At 35.7% G+C, this 27,971-nt stretch overlaps 1 protein-coding gene across 8 annotated transcripts in view; it reads left to right on the plus strand.

The window, feature by feature from the left end:
- Positions 1–27,971, plus strand: part of ABI3BP (ABI family member 3 binding protein) — a 286,699-nt gene that overhangs the window by 176,027 nt on the left and 82,701 nt on the right. For 3 of the 8 annotated variants that reach the window (XM_081572441.1, XM_081572442.1, XM_081572443.1), the window contains one exon: positions 23,582–23,656. In XM_081572441.1, the coding sequence (XP_081428567.1) occupies positions 23,582–23,656 (75 nt within the window). Of the gene's footprint in view, positions 1–2,197; positions 2,258–4,824; positions 4,885–5,677; positions 5,765–7,047; positions 7,108–7,910; positions 7,995–11,026; positions 11,087–11,849; positions 11,931–13,511; positions 13,569–14,611; positions 14,672–15,339; positions 15,421–16,007; positions 16,068–18,483; positions 18,559–19,437; positions 19,495–20,151; positions 20,224–20,685; positions 20,734–23,581; positions 23,657–27,971 lie in introns of all 8 variants that reach the window. The other 5 variants (XM_081572436.1, XM_081572438.1, XM_081572437.1 and 2 more) reach the window with 4 other exon arrangements.

Consider the following 27,971-nt stretch of genomic DNA (forward strand, 5'->3'; position numbering starts at 1 on the left):
AATGATCCACTATGTCCATCAGCATCTGCTTCTGCTCATTTGAAACCCATTTCATCACCGTCATAACCTCAGCTTCTCCTGCTTCACAAGACTCCTCTCATTCTCTATTGTCGTTCAATTATTTCTCAATATATTGGAGTCTTAAAACAACTCATTTGTTACTGAGACAGTCAAGTATTAACTTAGCTTAGTATGTATATATGCTTAAGGCAATGGGTTTGAATTTGTAGCATCTCATCCCCATGTAACCTTTTAATCACATTCTGTATTACTGAGTTTCAAACACAATCGGTGGGGTTGCAAGCGGGGTATCTCTTCTTGATCCAAGCGAGTACATTGTCACAACTGTTATGGTGTGATGTAATTCTTGCCCAGATCTAAATTTTTACATTTTTATGACCTGTGTGATTTTATGTTGTCATTTTAGGCAATGGTATGGTCTTTTTTTCAGTAAGGAGTGATATAGAAAATATGCCCAAGGCCAGTAAATTGAAATTATGTGTCCCATTGTTAGTATAAAGTCACCCTATCCCTCTCCCACCATCACCATAATACAGTAGGTTTTGGGAACTTTTTTTCATTTAGAAATCACTTTTGAGGATCTCCTTGATATATCAACTAATGTTTCTATGTGATTTTTTTTCATAATAATAATTGATAAATAGAGGCAATAATCAAAATAGTGAAAAATATTTCAAAGTCAAAAGAAAAATGTCGTGAAACTCAAGAAATTATAGCAAGTATAATCCTATCCACAGCTTCTGGAACTCAAACCACTCTATTAACCTGAAGTTTTCTTCCTTTAGCTCCCAAAGTACTTCAGAGAATTCATCCCCATCCCAAATCTAAAACCACACAGAGTCCTGAAGCACCTCAGGACTCAGGTAAATGTGTAGATCCTGGTTGAGGAATCCTGGAGCCCATCCCTGTGGAGTCTAGAGAAAGTGAAGGGGCAAGTCGGGATCAGCAGCCGCTTTCACCCCAGAGTAGGCAAGCAGAGCATAGCTGGATGGGTCTTAGGTGGTAGCTGAATCCCTTCCTCTTTGTGAATTAGAATCTTCTCTCTAAATGTCTGTTTCATTGACTTATCATTCGATGCTATTCATCCTTTATATATTGAATGTGTGTAGTGGACTGAAACACCTGTGCAACAAACATATACTTGGACAAATAGATTATTTCTTGGTAACTGTCTAGCTTGTATGATTTATAGTACACATCCAGGCAGGAGTTGGTAGTATTTTCTATAAAAAACAACTTATTAAATACTGGGGGCTTTGTGGTCCCACTAGTCTCTGATATCTATTTTCCTTTTTCTTACAACCACTTAAAAATGGAAACGGGCTGTATGAAAGCAACCTATGGGCAAGATTTGGCCTATGGGCCATAGTTTGTCAACGTGTAATTTAAAGAAACAATCAGAGTGGACCAGAGTAGTTAAGAAGGACTTGAGCATTCAAACTGTTACAGAGTTGGATGACTAGGGAGCAGGGAACGAAGAAGTTCAGAAAGGCAGGATGTGTAGAGACCAGTGAGAGGAGACAGAGGCTTCTAAGTGCTGATCAGAACATTATACTGAAGCTGCTGTTATACTAAATGGGCTCATAGGGCCAGCTGAAAGGATTTTTCACTGCTGGACTTTGGAGTTTGAGTTTCATGTAAGAATCATCAGTATGGGAGGCTTTCCCCAGGCACATGACAAAGGATACAGCTAAACCACAGACTGAATGGCTGCCCTTTATCTTCTCTTTTAAGTACTCCAGTTGGGCAAAGCTTGTGGTTTCTTTCCAAAGATCAGTTTTAGCAAGATGGGTACAGTCTACTTTGGCACCTAGACTAGGATCATCACAGAATGAGAAATTTCACAGGCACTTTTCAGGGACAGTTATCTGATTACAAAGACAATCCTTCCTGAGTGGTAAACTGGTACCTGAGTGCTGGGAAAGATTGAAGGCAGGAGAAGAAGGGGCAACAGAGGATGAGAGGTTGGATGGCATCACCGACTCGATAGACATGAGTTTGAGCAAGCCGTGGGAGTTGGTGATGGACACAGGGAAGCCTGGCGTGCTGCAGTCCATGGGATCGCAAAGAGTCGGACTCAACAGAACGACTGAACTGAACTGAGTGCAGATAAATCATATCCCTCTGAGACTGTATAAATGCTTAACATTTCTTTTTTATTGTTATTTTTGGTCAGTTCCTGCTATAGTCTTTGAACCAGTTACTCCTATAAAAGAGACTCCGAAGACAGCATTCGGTAACGCCACTTTCTGACCTTTAGCAAGAGCTTTCCCTACTCATTGTCAAACTTCTGCTCATTCCACTCTGTTGCCATTTAGTTACATTCTTTATATTGTGAGAAAAACATGCATAAAGCAAGTTACCTCTGGTTCTAAAGAGAGCCATGACTGGATCTAGTTTGGGATATCTTCCTATCCTGTAACATATTTAAATTTTTTTTCATGCCAGTGTATGTTTTTAGCTCAACCAGAGTTCTTTGTTAAGGTAAATTTCATGTATTTATTAGAGTGCCTGATCCTGATCTATGCTAACCAGGCTGTGATACGGAAGTTCCTTTATACATCCTTTGTACACCTGCCTTTTTTATCTGCCTGTTTTGTTGTTGTTGTTATTGTTTTAACATTTGTGTGATATGTTTGTAGTGAATTTTCTACCAGGTAACGTGATCAAGGCTAATAAGTTTAAATAGTAAGCCTCATCCTTAAGTTGAATCTGACTCCCCCTTACTCTCCACCATAGTTTAGAAATGACTCAATCTTTTTAATGCAGTCTAGGAGAATGTGATAAAACTACATATCTTGACTATCTGAATTATTACTTTCATTTATGTATCAGCTTTTCCCCCAAAGTATCATCAATAACAAAGGAAGATATAATCACATGGTCAGGGCAAAATTTTCACCCTAGACAGATCCATTTCTTGAAACTGAAGAAAAACTATCAAGCTTTGGAAAACTTGAAGGGTTTTTCAAAAACCTGTGATTTTCAGAAGCATAAGCTTTAAAGTAACAAGTTTATCTTTTTCTACTTCCCCAAACATCCCAATAGACACGTCATTCACAATACAAACTTAAAACTACTTCATGTCCAGATGCAGTGGAGGTTATACCAGACAAAAGTAAAACAAAAGGGTTCTTGACTTAAGGAGTGTGGTAGCCTGCCACTGGTTGAAAATGGAAACCTATTTACCTCCTAGTGAGGAAACTATGAAGAGTCCATGTGCCTTCAGAGCTGGCAAGGAGTTCTTGTTTGGAAGGTACACAATCTTCTCTCCAAGTCTGGGTAGTAAGAGACAGGTTTGCTTCTCAGTCTGCAGGCTAGTTGAGCACAAACATTTTTCCTATGTGAACATCCAAGAGAATGAGAACAGTGCAGAGTATTTTTGCAAATTCAAGATTTTTCTTAGGTACACAAACATTAAGTATAGATTTGTTATAGCGACGCTTTTTTAACGGGCAGTGTGTAATACAAAATGGGTACTTTGGATCTATAGTTCTTCCTTAGTTGTTGGTGGAGGGAACCCAAATTCTTTCATCTCATACTTGCATGGCAGATCTTTAAAAAGTTAAAAATCAATGTGGGCTTCAGTAGAGCAGAGAAGGAGTTTGGGTCTTGCTGTCACATTAGAATTGGCACAAGTGGGTAAGTGAGAGTGAACAAAGATGAAAAAAAGGATATACATAGAGGCAACCAGAGGGAGCAGAGATCCTGCTTTTTCTATGTGACAAATAAAGCATTTTGTGGGGGGATGATGCACTTGAATGACACCATGCGAGGTTGGCTAAGACTAGTATTATTCTTAATGAGCATCATGATATCTCTTCTTCCCACACTTGGATAGTTTTCCCTGTGCTGAGAGTGGACAGGTGCTTTACTGGATCCATGGACTAAGCGGCTGCCCCTTATCTAGTCTTCTTCTTTGGACAGAAGTCACAAGATCTTTCCAGAACTGAGTTCTCAGCAATATTATCAGTGCCATTTTGGGCTATTTGTGTAATGGTTGCTTGGTTATTTAGGAACTTTTTCTGCAACCATAATTTGATAACATAGTAGACAGTTTCTTTATTCAGCATCCACAAAAGTACATGTTAGTTTTTCACATGTTTTTGAGGATTGTTAGAAACATATTTACTAAATACCTAAGAATGTCCTAAAGTCTACCAGAGCAGATGGAGATAATTAGAAGCAGATAATTACTAATTACAAGAACTGTTTCCCTCTTGTGCTGCTAAACAGAGACCAAAGGTAATGGCTATCTCATGAGATGAAGAAGTCCCTAACTACAGTTTGGTCAAGTATGAGCACAACAATTGATTTCCCCTTTCTGTTAGTCTGATGGGGCTGCCATAACACAATTCCACAGACTGGGTGGCTTAGACAACAGCTCTTGAGGCTGGAAGTCTAAGGTCAAGGTATCAGCGGGTTTAATATGTCCTGGAGCCTTTCTCCTTGGCTTGTGTCTTCATACGGCCTTCTCTGTGTGTGAAAGCTTCCCTGTGTCTCTCCCTCTTCTTATAAGGACAGCAGTCCTACTGGCTTCTGGTCCCATTCTTACGACCTCATTTAAGCTTAACTGCATCTTTAAAGGCCCTAGCTCCATACATAGTCACACTGGGATTTAGGACCTCAACATATGAATTTCCAGGGGATACAATTCAGTCCATAACACCCTTCATTCAGAAATTTTAAAAAGTATTCTAGAGGTAGTATTACGCTGACAAGATTCATTTTGACATGAATGTTGTAGCTATTCATACTTTATTTAAAAAAAACAACAAACCTCTCTTTTGTTTATTACTTCAGTTCCTGTTACAGACCTTGAACCTGTTACTTTTACAACTGAGACATCTGGCAGCACACTAGGTAATGACTCTGCGCCGCTCTCCTAGGCCTTTCATTGCTCCTCGTGCAGTCCATTCAGTCTCCATCCCCATCATGGGCTTTTCTTCTTTCACAAAAAGACATCATCATCCTCTACTGCAATTCAATCACTTCCTTCATCTGAAGAGTGCTGAAGCCTCTTTAAAAAAGTGTCCTGTTGTTTTTATGAGAGCAAGCATGAGCTCAGTTCAAAAAGATTTACCTGCCATGTGGTGCATTTGAAATGATCACATGGACTTGTGCTTTGTTGAACGGTGTTCTGTGTTAAAGCTGAGGTGAAAACAAATTTGGATCTCTTTTTTCTCCAAGCTGATGAGCAATAACAACTACTCTTAAGTTCCTTTGCACATCTTCTACATGTCTAGATTTTTTTTAAAAAAACTATTTGCATGGTATGTTTGCTTCTTTGTTGATGTTTTAAGTAATGCTGTGTTTTATTACCAATTTGACAAGTAGGAAGTTTTCCAAATCTGAAATTTTAATTGTAAATCTTTTCCTGAGTGTGACCCTAACCTCCCCTTCCCTTGTACCAGAATTGAGTCTTCCTTCTCATTTTTCCCTCAGAGAGGGACTACTGTGAGTATCTGATTACAAGTGCTAATTTTCATGCCTGGAATAAGTAATTGACCCTCAATGATGCGTTGGCATAAAAAGAGTGAACATTTTAGACTACAGTTTCATAGAACTTTTAAAAATCTAACAGGTTTTGGAAAAACCTCTCCTCAGTAACCAGAGCCATAAGATTTAGAATAACATAAGTCTTTTCTTTCTTTAGCTACTACCAAAGCACCACAAAGACCTCGTCGTCCACGTCCCAGACCTAAAACCACACGAGGCCCTCAAGTACCTCAGACCAAACTGGGTAAATGTGCAATTTGTTGGTTTAAGGGTGAGCCCTGTCCCAGTGGGGACCCAAAACTCTTACTCTTTCTAAGTATGAGGTTATGAGACAGCATTAGTAATATCTCCTCTACCAAGTGTCAAGGAGAACATGACTGTGTAAGATATAGTTGGTGCCAGAATACCTAATTCTTTCTATGTGAGAGTCATCTTTGATATATATATTTAGTAAGTTTTTTACTATAAAATTCCACTCAGATCTTAAAGGTAAAACTTCTTTAGCAGAGCCAATATATTCCATTCAAGTAAATAAACAAATTGAAAGTAGCTTGCAAATTCCTGGGTCACTATTAGCAACTGTGGGTGATATGCCACCTGTGGGAGACTTATTTTACTTCTAAAACAGTAAAGTTGAGCATATGTTTTCATGAGACAAAGGAAAAAATCAAGGTAGACAGGACTTGGCCCTTGAGGTTTGGGCTCACTATGGGAATTGTGTATGTGGAGGGAAACATGAAGCAAGACAGAAGGACCAGGCATGTGCTGGTGGTGGCAGAGGTGGGGTGGGGAGTTGCCTAGAACAGACTGTCCTACTTCTTCACAGTCAAAACATGGCTACTGATGATGCTACATTAGGATGGAGCCATCCAGTCAATTGAAAGAGGATTTTGAGAACTTGATTCGGAGCTTAGATTTGAAAGATGTCAACAGTCTTTGATTTCCATTTTTTCCGGGCTTAGGCCAGAAAGATGCTCTACTGAATATTACAGACTGAGTGACCACTTTATCCTGCTCTTTTATGTATCATGATTTGAACAGAGATCTCTGACTCTTTCCATAGCTGAGCTCTTGGCAGGACCAACACCATCCACTTCCACGATTAATTTTTATATCTACTTCAAATGTATACACTATTATATCCATGTTAACCTAAATGTAGTACGTGCTCCTTTTCAGCTTCCATTGAAGAAAAGGTTGATCAGATTACTTTAAAGACAGTTTTTTTTTCTCATTGTATACTAGGTAAATGCCTGAAAATATTTTCCAGTGCAGAGTTTTCCATATTGGTTAGAATCCATTAATTAAAACCTAGGAGAATTTCATGTTGACTCAAGATAGTTCAAGGCTAAGCCTAAGACTGACCATAACTATCACTTGGCCAAAGAACAGTCATCTGCTCTTTCTCTGTTATTTTTTGTTTGTTTGTGGAAGGAATGATACACAAGCAAATCTTGTTGGGGTGCAAATGTTCTAACTTTTAATACTTTTAAATCTCTTTGCTTTACTATATTATTTTTTGGTCAGTTCCTGCTACAACCCTTGAACCTGTCACTCATAGAATGGAGGCCCCTGGAACAACATTAGGTAATGATACACTGTATTTTCAACAAGCCTTATCCTGCTTATTGTTGGACTCAGAGTTGCATCTTGCTCCATGTGACGGTAGTTTTATTCTTTGTGGCCATTTATCTACATTCTTCTTAAAATTATGAAAACTCTTAAATTATCAGTTGTTTTTAATAGAATTAGCCATAGGTGAGCCTACTTTAAGATATTTGCTGGGTAACTTGTTTGAAATTGTGTCATTCTGTGTTTTGTTCAAGCGGTGCTTGTGGTAAAAACTGATTTTCAAACACATCACAGACCTGTTTCTTGTCTAGACAGATAAAGCCATCAACAACTACACTCACAGGGCCAAGAGGATCCATTCTTTGCACATCTACATTTCTACCCTTTTTCTATTTGCATAGTATTTTTTTTTTCTATTTAGGTAGTAATGTGTTCTTATTTTAATAGTTACATAGAACATGTACCAGAGATTGAAAGATTAAATTATAAACCTCACATTTAGTTTGACTGTCCTTCATTATCTATTAAAATTTAGCAACAGTTCTTAACCTATTTGTTGCCCAACCACAATGCTCTATGAGAATTTGATTATAATTACTAATCTTTATTTCTTATATTAAAATTGATTTTTGTCTTCAAAAAATCTTCTATGATAAAAGAAGATACAAAAGGAATTTATGTATGTGACAAAAATCTCCAACTAAAAAGGTAAATATCTAATAAGATGTAGAAAATCTAGAGTCATGTTTTTGCTTCCCATAGGTTCCAGAACCCTGGGTAATGTTGCTATGTAATAACCCAAGAATTTCTTCCTTCAGCTTCTAAAACATCACAACAGACAATTCATCCACATCCCAGACCAAAAACCACACCAAGTGCTGAAGCACCTGAGTCCAAACCAGGTAAAAGTTTTCCTGGCTTAGAGTTCCAACAACCTAACCCAACAGGGTGATGAGTAATCACAGTTGTTGGGAGTAACCGGTATGCTCCCGGAGAGTAAAGATACAACTCATATTGAGTTGCAGTTCCTACTGAAGAGTTGGCGAGAAAAGCACAGTGGGGGGAGATTTGAAGGGCAGCTGAATGCCTCATACTTCCTCTGTAAAAATCTCTGTTGCTGTATACTTTATTAACTTCCACCTATCTTTTGAAAATAAACTTCTCTAGAAAAATTAGGCATATTCAGTTCAAATTGATAAACACTAAGTGCCTTCAGTAGCCTCCAAAGGTGCTGTTGTATCAGAAGTGGAAGATGTGTTTTAGTCCTAAAACCTGCAAGACAGTTAAGAACAAAAGCCTTTCCTTGGTAAATAAAATAGAAGATGGCAATATACACATCTATGAAAATATAAGATTGATATTTGGATGCTATCAACAAGATGTGCTAGGTACATAAATCTTTGGGGCAGGGAGAGATAAATTTAGAAAGAATGAAGCCTTACTTATTTGACTAAGTATGAACATATGCCAGATTTCTGATTTATATTCACTCAAAACTTTGATATAGCTCCATTTACTCTGGAATCTAGTATTACTACTAGGTTACTGCTTAAAGTCTAGAGAGCTTATTGTTTTAGTGATTTAAAGAAATTTGAGGCTTGAAACTTCTAATCCAATTCTGAGAATATAAAGAAATACTATGATACTATGTCATCATAAAAAAACAGGAAATTAATATGTGATGCAATATTATTAACTAAAGTACAGATTTTGTTCCAGTTTCACAAAATTTTATGCTAGTGTCCAGTATTTGTTTTCATACTTTATTCAACTTTCCCCATTGTATTTAGTTGCATTGAGCAGCTTCAGCTGCATGCAACAAATTCTGATAAATTCTCTTTTCCTTTTTATTCTGTTAAAATTGTTTTCTATTTTTCCTTGTCATGGCTTCTTAGATACAGCCATCATTTTTAAGTGGACATTTAATTTCCAAATAGTTGGAGTTTTTAAAAATATGTTTGATATAAATTTCTCATTTTGATATTAATTTCTTATTTAAATGCATTCTTCTCTGCAAAAAAAATAGAAAGTGATGATACTCATTGCCTTGAGCTTATCATATATTGATATATATGTATATACATTAGCAATTATTATATGTATATATTATGAAAGAAAGAAAGTGAAGTCACTCGGCCGTGTCTGACTCTTTGCAACCCCATGGACTGTAGCCCACCAAGCTCCTCCATCCATGGGATTTTCCAGGCAAGAGTACTGGACTGGGTTCCCATTTCCTTCATCAGGGGATCTTCCCGACCCAGGGATTGAACCCAGGTCTCCCACATAATATGCATATATTATAAATAATTTAAAAAAATATATATATAGTCAATGTTATAAAGTTTTTCATGTCAGTTTCTACCATTTATATTATCCATATTATATTTGTTTATATATATTATATATTATCTATAAATATTTGTTTTCTTACTGTTCTTTTTATTATGAAAATAACAAATATAGGAAAAAATGCATGAATCTTATCCATTTACTAATGATTATAAAAGTTATATGTACAATTTAATAAATAATTAAAATATAAAAAGTAAAAACAAGAGGTAACCTTTGAAAAAAGGAGGTAACCTAAGAAAACATTCATTAGAGAGGAAAAAAGAGAACAGCAGAATGGAGGGTCAAAGACAAGAAAGTAAAAAGGTACATGATGGGAAAATTCAAATGTCTATAATTACCAAGTGTATATTGTAAACGAGCAGAAAAGGACTAAAAATGAGATAGTATAGAGGAGTAGAGACTGGGGCAAACAAGAAAATTCCTTCCTCATCCACACAGTTCAACTATGACTTAGTTTTGCTAATTATTGCCATGCAGACTATTTCTAAAGCTTCCAATTTTTTTAGGGTGTTTCCAAAGTTTTAGTTTTTTCAGTAAAACATTCCAATTTTCAAACACCAAATAGGTCAGGCAAAGCACTTTTACTCATCAGATTTAGACTGTGCGCTGTTGATGTGTAACTATCTCATTCTTGTTACAAATGAAATTTAGGGACTTGTGATTGTGGAAAACAGCAATTACACTGTGAGCTGAAGGTTGAAATCTGATTGTGGGGGACTTCATATTAAAAGCCTTAACTATTTTCCTCTGCAGTTTACAGAGAGGTTAATAAAAGATTTATGTGGATTGAAAAATTATATAAAAATTTATTTTAGTTATTCCAAAATTTACCCTGGTTTTGAAAGTTTCCAAGCAGTTACTCTTTCTTCTCTATTGGACAAAGAAAAAGATTTTCTCAGTATTGCTGATTTTGTGGGATAACATGATAGTTCAGGAGCATTGACAGTGAAAGCTGGAATGTGCCCAAAATAAAGAAAGAAAGTGGAGCCTTGAAATAATCATGGGGCATAGATGTGTAGAAAGATGGAAAAGAATAAAATCAGAAAGAGTGGATATAAGTAGAGACCAACCAAAGGAGAAAGTCTAACTGTAATACAATACAAAGGGTATCTAATTTCAAGGTGGTACTCAAAGCTTTTCTAGATCTTGATTTGTCCACATCGGACTCCCAAGGTGGAGATCTTTAGGCACCTGGTGAAGCCATTGAGATTTGATCAAGTATTTATCAACAAGTTCCTCTTTGTTCATGAAGACATGCTCTTTCTTTGCTTAATATGGAGAGATACCCAATCTAATTCATCATGCTGAGGCCTCTGTCTCTTTCCAAAGATAGGTCCTTACCAATACCCAAACATCCTACTTTGGCTTATTAATTTAGAATCAGATGATAAAAGGAGGAATAAGGGAATAGGTACCTGACTTAGGTATGGCCAATTTTTAGGAAATCAATTGTTTACTCTTCTAGTTTAAGAGTTTTAAAAACTTGCAATGTTATACTAGTAAGATCCTTTTTGCAGTAAATGTTTTAAGTTTTCTTTTATTTAAAACAATCATTTGGTTTATTTTTAATACTTTTGGTCAGTTCCTACTGCAGACTTTGAACCTGTTACATTCAGAACTGATGCTTGGGTAACAACAAAAGGTAATAACACATGATCCTCAGTAAGTGCTTTTGCTTCTTATTGTTAAACTCATTCCATCAACATCACAGCTACAGGTTCTTTTGCTTCATAAAGCTATATCATCATCCTCTATTATCACTCCATCATATTCTTCATCCTAAAAGTACAGAAGACTCTGACTCTTAAAACAAGTTATCCCTTGTTTCTAAGAGAGCTATGCATGAACCTAACTCAGATCAATTGTTATACATGTAACCATCTGAAATTGTTCTTGCCATTGCATATGTTTTTTAACCAATGTTTTGTTAAAGTTGAGTTTAAAAAACAATTCTTGTAACCCTAAGAAAAGTTAGAAAAGGGGGTTCTTTGTGGATCTAAAGGTCTTTTTTTTTTTAGCTGTCTATATGATATTTGTTCTTTAACTGAAAAGTTAATGACATGATCTTATTTTAGTAAAGCATCGAAGAGTTTGTACCATCACCACCACCATATTTTAGCAATGGTTCTTGTCCTTTTTAATTCAAAAGAGAGTTCTTTGAATGATTCTTCTTTTTAAATGAATAACTTACTTTCATATATGACTTATTCCCAGTAAACTTCCACATGTAAAAAAAAAATACTATTATAATAAGGGTGAAAGCTTCAAATTAAAAAGTTTAAAAGACGCACTTCCTAAAATATGAGGAAATCTAGTAAGTTTTAGGAAATCTGGAGATGTGTGTTCTGCTACCCATAGCTGCTGAACTATGAACTCTGAAGTAACTGAAGATTTTCTTTCTTCAGCTCCTAAAACATCAAAACGGACCCGTCGTCCGCGTCCTAAACTTAAAACTACAACTCCTGAGGCACCTCAAATCAAACCGGGTAAATGTGGGTTTCTCATTAAAGGACTGAGTCCTTGCAGCTCTGGAGAGTCTGGGACTGATCCAGTAGTGGAAGGGGTAGCCCATGTGGGCCCTGTGTGGTTAAAGGCATGAAATGACCTGCTGCTGCTTCCCCCTGTTGAGTTAGCAAAGGAAAATGTGATGGGGGCCATGGGAGGGACTCGTGCGATAGCTGAATTCTCTGTGCCTTCTACATAAGGATGTACTCTTTTATGTACTATGTACTTTATTTGCATTTTCTTATTCCATTCCATTCTTCACTTAAAGACAAAATGTCTTAAACCAATCATTTTTATTTCAAGAAACAAACATGAAGTAACCTACCTGTCCACACAGCCCATCAACAGTTGTGAGGATATCAGAGAAGGCAGCGACTTCTTACTTCTTAGTCTGGAGTAGAGTCAAATTCAGAACCTGCCTCAGTGTGAAACATTAAAAGATCAAACCTAGGCAGTATGTCTGTGCAAACAGTTCTTTTATGCAGGGGTTCTAAACATCTCTCAGCTGAAAGAGAGAAAAGTCTGTGAAGGACGGAAGTAAGAAGTCTTAAAATCATGGAGACTGACAGTCAAAAAGAAAGGTGAAGAGACCAACCAGCAAGCACAGACTTCTGAGTGAAGGGAGGTTCTGCTTCTCAGTGGTAATGAAGAGTGCTATGTTTGGAAGGGTCCATAAGAGCAGTTGAAGAAAGTCCTTGAAAGTATGACTCAGAAATTTGGATCTGACCCTAGAAGTATCAGCGGTCTCTCCTGCAATGGTCTCTTCCCCCATAGGGTACAGCATTTTTGTGATTAGAACAGACCATGTTAAGTGCTCTACTGGGCATCACACACTATTTGTTCTTATATCCTGATTTATTGAGTGCTTTTGACTCAAACAAGGTCTCAGCCTACTTCCAAATAGGTGTTCTCAACAAGATCTGTATGCTTCACTTGCTTAATTCTTTTCCATGTCTATAAACACAAAATCTACTTATTGTATACATGCTTATATAGACATGCTATTTTCTTCCGATTTTATTGAGAGAAAATTGACATACAGCACTGTCTAAATTTAAGGCATACAGCATAATGATTTGACTTGCATGTGTCATGAAATGATTCCCACAGTAGCTTTAGTTGTTTAGTTTAATCCATCACCTCATATAGATGAATGAAAGCAGTAGAAAAATATTTTTCCTTGTGATGAGAACTTAGACATATTGTTTTCTTAAAGCTTCCACAGAAAAGTCAACAGTTGTCAGAACAGTTACATAAGTGTATATTTGGTAAAATGTTTAGATAATTTTCCTAGATCAGTGTTCTACAATGATTGGAATTAGGTACTTAGATACCTAGGAGAAACTCATGTTGACTTTATGAAGATATTTACCAGATTGTGTGTGCTATGACTGTCTCATAAAAGAATATCTACCTGGTTTTAGGTGACCAAATCATTAAATAACAAGTATGTGATTTCAAAAAAATTTTCAAATTGTTATGTACCTACTGAAGCAATATTATATTGGTAAGATTTAATTTGCTGACTTTTCACAAGTGTTTGTTTCATTGTTTTTGACTAGTTCCTACTACAGATCTTGAACCTGGTACTCTTAGAACTGAAGCTCCAGAAATCGTGGGTAATGAGCATGTGTGTCCTTCAAATGGTGCTCTTCCTGTTCATTGTCATACCATTATAGCCACAGGTTCTCCTGTATCTTAAAACCATTTCTAACCCCTCTGTTGTCATTCTATTACAATCTTTATCTTGCTGAGCTCTATGTCATCTATGTTAGCTCTTGAATCTAAGAGAGCTGTGTATATACTAATTTCAGGATGTCAGACTGCTGTGTATCTACTTAACGTTGTCATGTGATCATGTACATTTGCTTAAACATTGTTGACCATTAAGCTTTCTTTCGGACATGAATTCCCATTTATCTCTTATTCTTCTCACTTGCTTTTTCCTCATCAATTGTAGAAATGCCATGTTTTTTATTGTTTTACTTTTTATTGGATTAGGATCTATGTGATTGTACTGGTGAATCTATTGTTTCAAGAAATAATGCTTTTCGATAATGGTCAAATTTTTGAATGTGCCTAAATCTTAAAAGTTTAAATGATGGGCTTTTATGATAGAATAGGCTTATTCTTTCTCCTTCTTTAACAGGATTTAAGAGTTTCTTGTCTTTTACTGAATGAAGAACCACTTTGAAATTTTGATGAGCATGCCCCATTTTTTACATTGATCCTTACACTTTTGAACATGTGAATTCATTATTATACCCATGATTATTGAAATAGTGGACAAAATAGTAGACATTTATATGTTAACTTGTATAGAAGTGTAAATAGACTAATAAATGCTTTTTCCAGTAGTTAGAAAAGTCTAACATGTTTATATTCATAAACGTGTATAAAGCTGATCTAGCAAAGTCTTCCATACTAGCAAGGGTCAGATAACCAAACATCTAGAACTTCTTGTTGACCACAGTGATATTGAACAAAGTGCATAACCTGTCTTATGAGGTTAATGGATATTTGGCCATAATTTGGTCAGATCTGCAAAGAACAAGTATGTGTCTCTTTTCTCTCTGTCCTGAAGCTTAAAAGTTAGCTTCTGAAATTAGTCTTCAAGTACATTTTTAAAATCTCTTTGGTTTATTTTATTGTTTTTGGCTAGTTCTTCCTACAGTCATTGAACCTGTCACTCGTACGACCAAGGCTCCAGAAACAACATTAGGTAATGATATTCTGTGTCCCACAACATTTTTTTCCTGCTCATTATCAACTCATTCTATCATTATCATCCTCATCATCATCACATTATCAATAGCTTCTTAAGACTATCTTGTCATCCTCTGCTGTTCTGCAACTTGATTCTTCTTCTTAATGAGAGTATTGAAGACTAAAAGAAGTTGCCTACTGTTTTAAAAGATATGCATGGGATTAGGTCAGAGTATTTTTCTACTATGTAATCTTAACTGAATTTGTATCATGTACTACTTTTGTCTAAATGGGGCTCATTTTTAAAGCTGAGCTTCAAATGCAGTCAGGAATGTCTGTATCTTCTCTAGATGAACTAAAACATAACAATGTGTAGTTCCATGGCTTGGGGGAATATTTAAATTTCTTACTGTGAACTACCTATGGTTTGATGACAGTCCTTAACTTTCATAAAGTTAGAGATTTATAAGACTCTTCACTTCTTGACTTAATTTTACATGTAAGTTTTACCTCAAGACTCTTTGTGATAAAATAATGACCAAATAGGCAAAAATATTTGAATCTTAAAAATATATGCCTTACATTTCGAGGAAACGTATTTTAGACTATCTAGAACCTTATTTCCAATACCACCTTCACTAGAATAATAATAATCCAATAATAATCCAATATTTCTTCCTTCAGCTTATAAAACAACACGAGTTCATCGTCCACGTCCCAGACCTAAAACCACATCAAGCTCTGAAGCACCTCAGACCAAATTGGGTAAATGTGTTATTCCATGGTTTGAGGGGTAAACCCTAGCATTCTGTCCATGTGGGGTCCCAAAGCAGTGCCTTTGATGGAAAATAACAGACTTCATGTTCCCTAAGAGTTGAGGCATTGAAGTATGGTTAGCAGCTGCTTCTTGGATGAAGTTATTGGTCACTTTTATTTGTAGCAATGCTGACATAGTTACTCATGGTACATCTACAGTTAAACACACATGATCTATTATAGTACACAACCACAGGTTTTTTTCCAACTTCCAAGAAATGCAACAAATTCCTTTCACATATTTTTAACATATATTGCCTAAACAGATTTTCCAATGCAAGCTTCCATATTAGAATCAGAAAATCAAACACCTAGGCCAGTCTCATGTTGACTATATTAAGATTCATAGCAGAGTTCAAAGGTTGTACCTACTTTCTGCGATGAATTGCTTCTAGCCTCAGAGACTATTTGCTTTCTGTGAATTTACAGAAGTTAAAAAAAAGTTCTCATTTAAAACTAATGTTTTGAAAGAAAAATTAAGACTTTCTATGTGTGGGTTTAAACTTTCTTATGTTCCCCTTGTTGCTTTTGGTTAGTTTCTGCTACAAGATTTGAACCTGTTGTTCATAGCTCTGAAGCTCCAGAAGCAACATTAGGTAATGACTTTTGTGACCTCATTAAAAACCCACCCCATCACTATCATGGCCAGAGTTGCTCCTGCTTCCTTTGACTGTTGTTGTAATTCTGTTTCATGCTTCATCTTATAAGTAGTCAGGATTCTTAATTCAAGGGCTACCTGTTATTTGTAACAGATGTCCCTGGATCCAGGTGAGGAAATCTATCTGCCATGAAATCCCCTTTAGCATTTCATTATGTGATTCAGTGAAGAGTCTGAAGTCCAAATTGTTCCCCTTCTATTTGGTATGCAGATCTATAAAATGGTGATAATTAAGTGCCATGAAATTTCTCTGAACCACTCTCTAAGATTTTTTGTGATATTCTCATTATTCTCTTCCTATTTCAAGGAATGATTTCCCTATTACATTATTTTTAAAAGGTTGCTTCTTGGAAGAGTCAGTTCTAGTGAATGTAATTTACAGGCTTACCCATCATTAATGAACTTGACTATTCCTTATTCTCCACCACAGTTTAACATTGATACTTAATCATTTTAAGTAGGAATCTCTCTGAGTATCTAATTATACATAGTAATATCTATATCTTTAACAAAATTTGTTATTGATCTCTGAAAGATCCTCAGTGATAAGGAACAAATTGGACAGTAAAGTGAAATTTTCAAACTAAGGCAGTAAAACCAAGAATATCTAATATTTTAGAAAACATTTGTCCACATTCAATGTTGATGGTTTTTAGACCTACAAATAAATACAATAGCAACTCAACATTTTCTTCCTTTAGTTTCAAAACATGGGGCAGGGGGGAACATCCTTCTTACAAACTTTAAACTTCTCAAAGCTCCACAGTTGAAACCAAGAAAATCTATGGATTTTGGTTCAAGAAGTCCTTCCAGCCCATTGCAGTTGGGTCCCAAGAGTGACAGTGATATAGCTTGCTAACTTGCATTTCCCAACTCTGTGCCATCTAAGAGAGAAGGTAGCATTTCTACAATTGCACATTGACCAGAATGCTCATGGTTGGAGGAGATCTATATGGTAGCCAAATGCATAAGAATTGTTTCTGACAAAAGATGCATCTTATTCAATTCTCTTAGCATTCTATTTCATTAATTTCTTTTAAAAATAGCATTGCTTCTTTGTCTTAGTTAAACAACCATTTCCTTGCCCTCTGTGGTCCCAGCACCATGTTAGTAGTTGAGCAGAGTGGGGTGTGGAACAGAGATAGAGATAAAAAAGTAAGGGCATGTTTTACCTCTTAAAGTACAATATAATTGTGAAGAATTGAGTCTTGAATTTTTCTTAGATGAAAGATAATTTGCTTATACAAAAGCAGCTTGTTTGATTAAAAATATAGAAAGAAAACATTTAAAGGAATCAAGGTTCTATGCAGTCTTACAGGGAATAGCTGAGCTTTGAAATAACTAGGACTTAAATTGGTGGTTGGAATGGTGAGAATAAGAAAATAAAACATTTTGACTCATATTGATGGTACCTGAGGGGGTGGTCAAACTGGGACATAGAATAAAATGCTCCTAGATGATATTGAATATTTTGTTAATAATACTGTCTTGAAATCAGCTGTAAGAAATTCTTAGAAAGCCCTTGTGGAAATAGAGATTCAGATACAATAGTCTTTAAGACACTCACTTTTTCAAACAGGCTCTCGCTTTTTCTAGAAGGATAATTAACATCAGGGATCAGTAAATCAGTGATTTTTTTAATTTTATGTGAAGAGTTAGATAGTGAATATTTTAGGCTTTGGGGACCATTCAGTCTCTATTATAACTTCTCAATTCTGCTGTTGTAGCTTGAAGCCATTGAAGTTTTGTTGAAACACAGCCATACGAACAAACTAAGATGATTCAAGGCATATTTGTATATCACTTACATCTTGGCCTTGAGTCATTTTAGTTTGTACGTGTGGCTGTGTTTCAACAAAACTTTATTTGAATTTCATACCGTTTTTTTTAATAAATTTATTTATTTTAGTTGGGGGCTAATTACTTTACAATATTGTAATAGTTTTTGCCATACATTGACATGAATCAGCCATGGGTTTACGTGTGTTCCCCTTCCTGGACCCCTCACCCACCTCCCTCCCCATCCCATCCCTCTGGGTCATCCCATTGCCCCGGTCCTGAGCATTTGTCTCATGCATCGAACATGGAATGGTGTTCTGTTTCACATGTCATAGATACTCTTCTTTTAATTTTTTCAATCATTTAAAAATGCAAAAATCACTTAGTTCACAGGTCCGGAAGAGGGCTGGATTGGGGGGGGCATAATTTGCCAATCTCTGGTTTAAATAATGCAAACTCTGCGTGCCTATTCATAACACTGTGATTCTGGAGGTCTTTGTATTGCTACCTTTGTCTAAATTCTGTGACATAAATTATCCATAATTAGTTTGACAACTTAGACCCTCTTCTTTCAGCTCCCACTGAACTGCAAACTCTTATTTTGAAGCCAGTGACATCACCAAGCCTAGAAATGACACAAAGTCAACCTGGTAAATAGATTATTAATCTGTCTGGATACACCATTGAGCTTTAGGGAACACACCCCAAGTATTGTATTTCCAAACATTGAAAAATGCAAAAGAATATGCGTTTAACAACTCTATATATGGTATATGCTCTTTCCATGATTGCAAATAAGTTTAAATTAGTAATACATTATTTTCATATTAATTGTTATTCAACTGTATAGAAATACTTACCTTCATTTCATTGGGTTTACTCTGTATCAGAGAATAATCACATATCTGATTAAGTAGTCAACAAAACCACTTAGAAGAACTGATTCTATTCTTTACCTTTATTTTTCACTAAGTTACAAACTTGTGATTCTCTTTAGTAGTAAGCTAAATTTGTGTTCTGCTATGTGAAAAGAATGTTCATTCAGTTGTGACCATTAAGAAAGAAGAAAGTTCTCACTTCAGTGAAGATAACAAAATTTCACCTTACACAGTATGAACCTAAACATTATTGCCCTTCAAAATTAAAAACAAATTTTTAAGATTATGCTTATTAATGCTGTTGCAACCCTCTGACATTTATTTGGAAACACCAGATTTTTATTTTTTCCTAATGAGATTATAATTTCTTTTCATCCCCTTTGTATATCTCTTAATTAGCTAAATGGCATTTTGATGCTTATGTTGATGGAACAAGGTATGGTAGTTAATGATAACCTACAGTACTTATAAAATTATGAATTCAGTTATTAAGGTTTCCTTTAGTGTTAATAGTACTATTGTCATTACAGTAACAGCTCACATTGAGTACTTTAAAGGACAAGGCACATGTCTAAATACTTTGTGTGAATTTATTCAATGCTTGCAACAAGTCATCCTTGATAAATTGTACCATTTTGTGTTTTTTGCTAGTTTCTGAAGTCCTGGAATCGCTTACATTTAGCACTGAGTCATCAAAGGAAGCTATAGGTAATAATGTTCCCCAACGGGAAGTCAGGTATATGTGCTTTTCCATCACATTGCGGAAGTCATCTTGGGATGTCCTCCTGCTTTGTAACATTTCATGGCTTCTCACATCTTGCCTGTGCTCATCCAGTGAATCTTGACAATTAAATATTATATACAGCACATTGTGCTAGTGCCTGCTGTGTTGCTATGCAAGTTTCACCATTTCCTTACTTAGTTCCCTCTCACTCTGAATGCAAAATTTCATTTTTTAATATTCTGAGCACTCTTTTAATGCAAATATGCACATCCTATTTTTCGTTTTCATGTTCTTTTTAGGATTCATCCTCATGCTTTCAAAGAACTCACTCTATGTCTTTTTCTCACTGGAATCCTTAAACAAAAATATGTAAGGAAATGAAGTTATCAGCTTTGCTCCAGGTGGAAATTGCTGTAGATCCTGCTAGTTCATGGGTGCGCGTGTGTGTTCCACAATGCACACTGCCTTCATTTCTGCCCTCTTAAATTGTAGTCATCTTCATATTCTACCTAAATGTTATTTATTTGCACAAATCTATCTCCTTAGGATAATTAACCTCTATTTTCAAATTAAACAGTGTTCCATTACAGTGGGTACTATGGGCTGCCCACCGCTAAACCACCATTCGGTTTCTTTTCTAGCACCAACTGAAATAGATTATGTCTATTCCACCGCCAAAGCACCACTCAGGCCAGAGGAGCCAGAGACAGAAGGTGGTAAAGGTTTTCATGCTTTGATTCTTTTATTCAGAATATTTTAATTAGTATCTATTACTTTTCATAGAATATGAAAGTCCAGGCTGGGGTACTTGTTCTACAGTTCAATAGCTTTGAAGAGCCATAGCTTCTACAATCCTTGAATTCCTAAAATTAAAATGATAGTTGACTCTCTGAATACAGAAATAAATTTCAGTTTCTTTGTGGTATCTATGCATTGAGGCATAATAACACTTGACAGTTAATTACAGTTAAAACATAAATCTTAGTTGGAGGTTTAGGATTATAGAATAAGACATCCCTCTCAGATCGCTTTTTTCTTATCCTAAACCATTGTCCTATCTGTAAAAATGTGATGCAGATTCCCAAGAGAATGAGGTTGATATTCAAGAAAGAAATACTTGACTGCAGCTTAACATCTTACAGTTTTTAAAATTGTTCTCCTTTGTTTTGATACAGTTGTGGAATCTATTACACATGTGTCTGAACCACCTGAGACCACGCTAGGTAATGATGCACCCCGGCAGCTTTTGTCCTCATTGTCACCATCACCAGAAAACCCAGGTTCTCCTTCATTGTGAATCCATGTTGCAACATCATTCTTCCTCATCACAGTTAATTTTCTTTCTAGATGCTTCTCTTCATAACCATTGTCCAAAAAAGTGTCTTCTCTCATTCAGCTTTGTATCTAGATTTTGGCCTCTTGCTATTTCAGTCACCGAAACTGTCAAATCTAAAGCATCTTTTTCCTAAGGTTGAACATTCTGCCAGTTTGGTATTATGTTGAATAAATATTTCAGATAATATATTTTTGTACGATGATCCACTTATACCTTCTGCCCTAGCAACACACTTTTCATTAGCAGTCATTTCATCACATTGATTTTCTTGTTTGATTTTTTTCTTTGTTAAACAAAATTCAATGCTGCTGAATGGCTTATGCTTTAACAGTTTTTATTACTTTGTTTTATGGTTATTCTTGAATATATCTTTCTAGCATTATTAGGGGAGGTACTAGTGCGGAGTGATGATTTAAAAATTAAGGATATTGCTTACCTTGAAAGTATTTTATAACCTGGCATCTCTAAGCAGTTTTTAAATTAAATACATTGTTAAGAAGTAGGAGTGGTATTTACTGCAATTTTCTTTTTTTCTGTAAAATCTGCTTGTTACCATCCTTTCCGTACTAAAGGTAATGAAACACTATAGTAACCCTGGGTACGTTCCTTCAATTACTGTTGAAACATCACCGCTGCCTCCCCAAACTGTAATTCTACCCAGCCCAGATGAGCATCAGACCACACTGGGTAAATGTATTGTTTTGTATTTCATGTAGAAGGTGAATGTTCACAGAACTTGAAAGAACAGGAAGATGATAGTTGGCCACTATGACTAGCTGTTGGAAGCCATAATTGCTGCTCCCAGTCTTTGATGGGTGATCCTACCTTTCTGATGCCCCATTCCTCTTTCTATCCATAAATCTGTAGCCAGTCCCATAGCGGTGTTGTGAATATCATTTAGGATTAACTGAAACACACCTCTCAGCTACTCCGCAAGTCTTTCATATAGGAAATAGTAATATATCTGGGGAAGAACATTTATATTCTATTTTGAAACATAAATATCCCAATTTTAAATGCTGTATCACCTTACTACTTTCTTCTGCTCCTTCCTGTGGCAGCTTGGTCACTTCACTGGATACAAATAAGAGAAACTGAAATCACACCAGTTACTTGGCAAGTCATAAGGGTTTCCTTGGTGGAATTTGAAATGTAGGAAAACAAAGCATCAATGCAGATAACTAAATGTACTTCTTCTTACAAGGAAAAAAGTCTTTCAGTGTCTACAGGTGCTCTCAGAACAGCAGTTTATCATATATAAGCTCGAACTTGTATTTTGATGGCCATGAAACTATTTTATATGGCTCTATTTCCAAAGGAGATATGGATATTAATTTTATTCATTGTCCTCAGAATACCCCCATTAAACTTTGCCTATTAAACTCTACAGTTTAATTTTACCAAAATTCCACACTGACTGGATTAACTGGATCTGTGTCTATTATCTCTAACGTTTTCAAGTTTTTTTAATAGCTGTGGTTATTAATATGATTGAAATATTTAATTGCAGATACTACCAGTGATACCAATCTCATTCTGAATTATTTTTTATAAAATTGCTTCATAACACACCTTTACCTACAGATGGTCTCTTATACCGCAAGGATGCAAATAACCTATCAGTATGAACCTCAGCAAGCAAAGCAATTCAGAGTCACGATATCACAAGACTAAGAAAACCATACAAGTATAGAATTGTAGGGTTGGAAGGGTTCTTAAAAATCCTTTTACTTTTGATGAAGAACCCGAGGTTGTAGACCAAGTGATCAGCAAAGTGAGCTCTTAATCTCTGGCTCCTAAACCAGTATAATCTCCAACATATCTTGTTCCTCTTTCTACAGGCAAGAAGATTCCACTGAAACCATTGCATGCTTTGCATATTTTAATGATCAGGAAGCAGCCTCTACGGACTCAACTTCTTTTATCTAATAGCTCTTATTTTCAGCAAGCTTTTCTTAAGGGTCTGAAACGCCATGACCTTGGAAACCATCTGTTTCTTCTTGTTTCTCTTTATCTCAGACACACTTAATCCAACCAAACAGGTGTTTCCACAAGCTGTGACCTTGCATTTGATCATTATTTTCCTCCAGCAGGATAAACCTTTAATTTTTTTAGCGAAGAAATTGACTTTTACACTGAATGTCCTAGAACTCTTTTGAGAATTGCCCAGCAAAAGGATAACTTCCTTCAATAATGTATCCTTTCAATTTCTGTTCAATTTTTCCTCCCCAATATGGCCCATAAAAATTATGTTTTGTTTAACAAGATTAATTTTTTCCATAATTTTCTTATTAAGACATATTCACCTTCTAGGTATATTTGGACTGTAACGTGCTTTTTATTTAGAAGAAATTGTGTCTCTTTGTACTTAAAATATTATACTGGGATATTCTGATAATGCGATGTGAACTTATAATAAGGATGAATTATTTTATTATGAAATTTATTTTTAGCCTATTTAATAGGTATTTGAAGAAGATAATCCTAAAATTTCAACAGTTTCACTTGCCAGCTGAATATCTTAGATATTAGTTAATGTGCCTTCTTGTTTTGTTTTCTATGATAATAAAAAAATTATCTTCTTATATTCTATTGCTCCTTGCCAGCTTTAATTATGTTAATTGCTGTATATTTAGGTCTTCAGTCACTCAACAAATGCCTTTGAACTCCTAGAAGTTTAGGTACTGTTATTCTTGAGAAGCTCAAGAGCTCCGAACCTGTATCCTTTCTTTTAGCTTCCAAGCAGATATCACGAACTCCTCCCAAACCAAAAACATCTCCACGTCCAAGAATCCCACAAACACAATCAGGTAAATGTTTATTTTATATTCTGGCCTTAAAAGTTTGATGTTTGCGGAGTTACTTTGTTGAATTATAGCAAGTTAGGTTTTTAACCCTTATAAAACAAGTCTTCCTTTGAAACCTAATAAATATTTATATTTAGACTTTATCAAAAAGTATAGTATTAAAGTGGCTTATTCCAAAAAGCTTCCCTACTCTTATGTTATTTGAGAAGGGAATAGAGAAATATGGAATTTCTTTAAAAAAATAGCCTGCCTACTTCCTTTTGCTTCTCCTAGTTTGAGAAACCCTTCCATGGTCCTTGAATGTCCTTCACCCACCAGTCTCCTAATTATTTTTTGGCCTTTCAGTCAATTTTATTTAACATTAGTTCATGAAGATTTTTAATATGTATCTTCTCCTATAAAATATTTACATAATATTTCTTTGGTTGTTTTGCTATGAGTTTTTGGAAAGGAGCTAAACAAGAGTCATTATAAACTATTTTTTTTAACAGTAAGGAAGTTCTTACGTGAATGATTAACCCTGATTTCGCAACCAAGCTCTTGTTCATTTCCTCTGACTGTCTTGGCAGATCTCCATTTCAGGCTACCATAAACCTGACATACCTCAAAGAAAGCTCATATTTCCCTCCTTTTGGTTTCTCATTTATATCAGTTGCAGATTCTCAGCATTTTACATCAATTTTTGTTCTTATTCTCATCCAGCCTCTGGACCCCATCAGTTTTTCCAGACATTTCCAGCATTGACGCCTGCTCTAAGCATATACCCAGTCATGCCTAGTCTGCTGTCATTAGTCCTCCTGTCACTCTTCCCTCCTAATTTAAAATTGTGTCACCCCTTGATCCTTAAGTGGCTGATTAACTAGTTCATTTCATCAGTTAGTCACTCAACAAATACTTATTGCATGCTCACATGCTGACTAAGTGCCAGGCAATGTGCTACACACTGGGAATGTGAAACAAAATTTCGGCCTTCTGTGGTCAAGGTAGTTACAGTCAAGGCCAATCATCTATATTCAAATTTGTTTATACATGGCCCATTTCCAAAAAGTATATGAAGTGCACCTATCCAGTGTACTGGAAAGGAACCCTAACTATCACCAATGATCTGGGGAAAGAAAAATGTTAGCAGCATCAAAATTATGTTTGATCCAGGTAATAGCTCTGAATTACCACCACAGATTCTTTAATCACATCTCAGTATCCCTACTGAAAGGAAAAAAAAAAAAAAGAACTGTTAGATTTGGGAATGATCTTGAATACCTGAGAGATATTAACATTTTCGATTATATTTTTGAGAGAAATTTTGCCCATTATTTTTTCTTTAAAGGAAAACTCCTTAAAAGAAAGTCCTGAGTACCACATCTAGCTAATGATTTTCAATCTGCTTTAATGTATTTTAAAATGTGTTTTTATTTAATTAGTAAAACTTTGCTAAAAAATAATATGAGTGTGATACATAAGTATATGAAGGTATCAAAGCAACAATCATCTGAAAGAATAAGAAATTTAAAAATAACAGGAAATAAATTTGAAATATTAATATATAACAAATGCTGGGAAAAATAATTGGAATTAGTGAATAAGTAAAAATAAATAGAATAAGAATTTTAAAAGCAAGTATATTAAATTTGTGGATAGGAAACTAAAATCTAATCTTAAGAAATCAACAGATAAAGTCATGAAAGGAAGCTCTCAACCTTTTATGTGAATATAAAGAATATGCAGAGTACATCATGAGAAACGCCAGGCTGGAGGAAGCACAAGCTGGAATCAAGATTGCCGGGAGAAACATCAATAACCTCAGATATGCAGATGACACCACCCTTATGGCAGAAAGTGAAGAAGAACTAAAGAGCCTCTTGATGAAAGTGAAAGAGGAGAATGAAAAATTTGGCTTAAAGCTCAACTTTCAGAAAACTAAGATCATGGCATCCAGTCCCATCACTTCATGGCAAATAGTTGGGGAAACAGTGGCTGACTTTATTTTGGGGGGCTCCAAAATCACTACAGATGGTGATTGCAGCCATGAAATTAAAAGATGTTTACTCCTTGGAAGGTAAGTTATGACCAACCTAGACAGTATATTAAAAAGCAGAGACATTATTTTGCCAACAAAGGTCCGTCTAGTCTAGGCTATGGTTTTTCCAGTGGTCATGTATGGATGTGAGAGTTGGACGCTAAAGAAAGCTGAGTGCCAAAGAATTGATGCTTTTGAATTGTGGTGTTGGAGAAAACTCTTGAGAGTCCCTTGTATTCCAAGGAGATCCAACCAGTCCATCCTAAAGGAGATCAGTCCTGGGTGTTCATTGGAAGGCTGATGTTGAAGCTGAATCTCCAATACTTTGGCCACCTGATGTGAAGAGCTGACTCATTGGAAAAGACCCTCATGCTGGGAAAGATTGAAGGCAGGAGGAGAAGGGGACGACAGAGGATGAGATGGTTGGATGGCATCATTGACTTGATGGACATGGGTTTGGGTAAACTCTGGGAGTTGGTGATGGACAGGGAGGCCTGGCATGCTGCGGTTCATGGGGTCACAAAGAGTTGGACACGACTGAGTGACTGAACTGAACTAAATGAAAGAATATAATAAATGTAGCAGAAAAGGGAGAAATGGAAAGAAACAAGAAAGCATAAAACAATGAATGTTGGAAAGTAAGCGAAGAGATGAAAAATTAGATGTGTTGGAAGTTAAAACATTGAGACTGTAAGGCCCTGGTTAGCTACATTATAAAAAGTAAAGGAGATAAGAACTAAGAAGGAAGACATTCATAATTTTATCTTTTTGAGCTGTACTCTGTACTTACAAAAATCGATATAGTAAATCAGGACCTTACTCTAGTTTCCGATTATGACACTTTAAGTTTCAACCTTGCTTGATTTTGGTCAGGGTGGCCTAATATAAGGGGATGATTTGGAAAATTGTTCATTCTATGTATTCCTCTTAAAAGTGGGTGAAATTAGGATCTCTCTTATCCAGGAGAATATGAGCTTTACTTAATAGATCCCAGCAGTACCCTAGGTTTTTATAGTCTTTCAAGGATGTTTCATATGTAGATATGTGTATCACTCAATAGTTCAAAGACAAATGTTTAAACTATCATAGTACTTCCCCCCTTACATCTGGCTAGCTGTTGCAAAAGGCCATTTGAATGGGAGAATGTTCTGTTCATATGTGCAACACCAAATGGAAATTATTACTGTTGGGCTATAAAGCCATCATCCAACAGAGCATGTACAACCTAAAGAGCAATGCAGTTGTTTATCTATCACTGTTTTCAGAATGAAATTCTGTAATTGGGCATGCTGCCTTATTTATACTTAAATTATGTTGATAAATTAGATAGCAAAATTTAAATTTACTCTGTTTGCCATTTGAGGACATAGTGGGATCAAAAATTTGGAAGAAATCATCAAGAATATTTTATCATTAAATATAGGTTTAATTTTTAGATTCCTATGTTCATAAGTAATAGTGAACAATCCTGTTATTAATAATTTTATATCTAGAAATCTTATAACCATCAAAGTTGCTCCTAATTTTTGAGGGGGCAAACAATGTGAAAAGCAAAATATACTCAGATCTTTCAATGTCAAATTTGTAAAGTTTCTCCAAAAGTGGAAAGAAATGTTTATAGGAATGTATATTTCACATCATTTTGACATTCACACTTAATTCTCACAGTCACCCTTTGAGTTAGGACAGGTTTATTATGTCTACCTAAAAAATGAGGAGCAAGTTAAAAATGTGACCTGCAGAGCTGGGATATAGGAAACCCAAGAGTTGGGACCTAGCGATCATGTCTGGACCTTGGGATTCAGTTCAAGTCTTGGCTCTGATGCTTAATGACCATGTGACCCCAGGCAATAGTATCCAACCTTGCTTCAAAGTCAAGCTGATCATTCCTTCCTCTCAGCATTATGGTGAGAATCAAAGGGCATAATCTTTATGGAAGCATTTTTGAAGTTGTAAAATGAACTATATAAATAAAGTAGGCCTTTCTTCCCCCACTTCCCCCAGGACTAAAACAAAACAAAACAAAAATCTATTACATTAGCACCTTGTTACTCCAAAGGAACAGCTGTGGAAAGACATTTTGACTTTGTAAACATGTCATTTAAAGGTTTATTTAGAGCCTAAGAATTGCCGGAGGCACAGAATGTGAGCCCAACCATTCCGATCGTTTGCCCATTCTCTTTCTGCTGTTGCTGACCTGACTTTAAATTGCTTTCATACATGCTTTTTGCGGTCCCACTTTGACTTTACTGAACTCATTCTTCACAGAAAGGCACGAGGATTTGTTTAAGAAGTCAAGCA

Source organism: Giraffa tippelskirchi, chromosome 2 (genome assembly GCF_054371585.1).
Source record: "Giraffa tippelskirchi isolate mGirTip1 chromosome 2, T2T-mGirTip1v1.2.pri, whole genome shotgun sequence".
Taxonomy (NCBI): domain Eukaryota; kingdom Metazoa; phylum Chordata; class Mammalia; order Artiodactyla; family Giraffidae; genus Giraffa; species Giraffa tippelskirchi.